The 2,056-nt window shown below is 66.5% G+C and overlaps 1 protein-coding gene across 1 annotated transcript in view; it reads left to right on the top strand.

Moving 5' to 3' along the window:
- LOC104501371 (collagen alpha-1(VII) chain-like) overlaps nucleotides 1-2,056 on the top strand; it is a gene marked incomplete at both ends in the record, with an annotated part of 9,543 nt that overhangs the window by 1,183 nt on the left and 6,304 nt on the right. The window contains 6 exons of the mRNA XM_010145171.1: nucleotides 55-99; nucleotides 249-293; nucleotides 410-445; nucleotides 792-917; nucleotides 1,359-1,394; nucleotides 1,937-1,972. Coding sequence (XP_010143473.1) covers nucleotides 55-99; nucleotides 249-293; nucleotides 410-445; nucleotides 792-917; nucleotides 1,359-1,394; nucleotides 1,937-1,972 — 324 coding nt within the window. The remainder of the gene's footprint in view (nucleotides 1-54; nucleotides 100-248; nucleotides 294-409; nucleotides 446-791; nucleotides 918-1,358; nucleotides 1,395-1,936; nucleotides 1,973-2,056) is intronic.

Here is a 2,056-nt window from a genome sequence, read left to right as displayed (position 1 = left end):
GGGGAGCCAGTCCCGTGGCTGCCCGCTCCCCTAACGCTGCTCTCCCCCTGGTAGGGCTCCAAGGGCGACCGAGGCTTGCCGGGCCCCAAAGGCGAGAAGGTGAGTGCTGCGCCAAGGGACGGGCGCAGAGGAAGCCCTGGGGGCCCTGGGCTCCTCGGCGGGCAGCCCAGGGTGGGAAGGTCCAGCCACAGCTGCTCCCCCTGCACATCTTCTGCCAACCCTGCTTTTCCCTTGTTTCCCGCTGCCAGGGGGAGCCAGGAGGATTCGGGGAGCCGGGGGATCCTGGGGAAGATGTAAGTAGGAAGCACATGGAGGGCTGCGGGATGGGCGCTGCGGGCCACAGATGCTGTCAGGGAGGGTCCTCTGCCCCCACTGCCCAGCCCTTCCTGGTGGCTTGGTGTCTTTGCAGGGAGCCAAGGGGTCCTCCGGAGCCAAAGGAGAGAAGGTGAGTGTCCCTTGGTCCCAGGGGAGCAGAGCACTCCCCAGCCCTGTGGGGCCACTCTGGGTGGCACAGTGCCCCTGGCACCCCTGTGTCCCCAGCAGCCCTGTGCCTGCCAGATAGGGGACATGCCATGTGCTCTGCCACCATGCAGGGATCGCCAGGTGTCGGTGTGCGGGGACCTCCAGGACAGGATGGGCCTCCAGGCTTGAAGGTAACCCCTGCCCCCACGTCACTCTGGACCCAGCCATGTCCTTGACACCCGGGTGCTGCCCTGGCCCAGCCCGCCATGGGAGAAACATGCTCCTGGGGGCTGCTTCCCTAGGCTCCACTTTTTTCCTTCCTGTTGTAGGGTGATATCGGCTTGCCAGGACCCCCAGGCCCTCCAGGCTTAGCAGGCATTGCTGGGACGCCAGGACAGCCAGGCCTGAGAGGGGACAGTGGGCAGCCTGGCCCACCAGGTCCCCCAGGAGAGAGGGTAAGGCTACGGCCAGCGCTCAGCTTTGCTGCTGTGGGTGAACCCGGGCCCTCAGGCAGTGCCCGTGGGGTCTGTGCCAGCTCTCAGCCGTGGCCTCTGCCCACTCACCCTGTTTTCCTGCCAGGGTTTGATTGGCTTTCCCGGGAGAGATGGCACCTCTGGACCACCGGGACCTGCAGGGCCCCCAGGGCCAGCTGTGAGTACGGGGCTCTGGTGCTGCAGCATCCCTGGGGGATGCAGGCTCTGCCCTGGCTCTCCCACCAGCTCAGGCAGGTTCATGTGGACCCATCCGGCACCTTCCTGGCCCCAGCTCCTGGGCCTGGGGGTTGCCAGGGGCTCCAGCATCGGGCAGGAGCTGCTGTGGGAGCCCCAGGAATGCTTTGTGGGGTGCCTGGTGCCGCCTTCCTCCTGTGGTTGACTCACCCCTCTCCTTTCCTTTAGGGCATGCAAGGTGCCTCTGGTCTGAAGGGTGACAAGGTAAGATGGGGGCAGCCCTATAGTGTGAGGCATGTGGGGCCACTCCTCTTGTGGGATGTCCCTGCTGCAGCCACCTTCTGGGTGATGCTGAAACCAGTCTGGGTGGTGGCACATCGGAGCCTATTCTGTGCCGGGCACCTGGGGATGAGGAGTCTGCGGGGACGCGGCATGGCTGGGAGGAGCAGTGGGCAGCAGGGACAGGGACAAGCTCTTGCTTTTCCCTGGCAGGGTGCCCCAGGAGCTGGGCTGCCAGGAGCCAGAGGCGAGCGTGGAGACCCAGGGCCACGGGTAGGTACTGCCGTGGTCCCCCTGCGTCCTCACCGCAGTCCCCCAGGAATGGGAAGTCCTACAGCAACAGCCCCAAGGGAGTGATGCTGGGGGTGCCCCATCCCAGACCCCCTGCTCGCATGCCTGCCTTCCCTCAGGGTGAAGATGGGCGCCCGGGGCCAGAAGGCGACCGCGGGCCGGCGGTAAATACCCCCCTCCCTGGCTGCACCCCTGGCCAGGCCCCTGCCTGATCACCCCTCTCCTCTCTTCCGCAGGGCTTGCCAGGGAACCGGGGAGAGCGCGGGGACAAGGTAGGGACCCTGAGGGCTGGAGAGCCAAGGGGGTGAGCAGTGCATACGCCGGGACTGGGGGTCCCTAGGGAGGTGCTGCATTCT

The sequence above is a fragment of the Buceros rhinoceros genome, unplaced genomic scaffold, assembly GCF_000710305.1.
Source record: "Buceros rhinoceros silvestris isolate BGI_N320 unplaced genomic scaffold, ASM71030v1 scaffold33731, whole genome shotgun sequence".
Lineage (NCBI taxonomy): Eukaryota > Metazoa > Chordata > Aves > Bucerotiformes > Bucerotidae > Buceros > Buceros rhinoceros.
The sequence above is the reverse complement of the archived record's forward strand: the minus strand, read 5'-3'. Positions and strand labels throughout refer to the sequence as shown.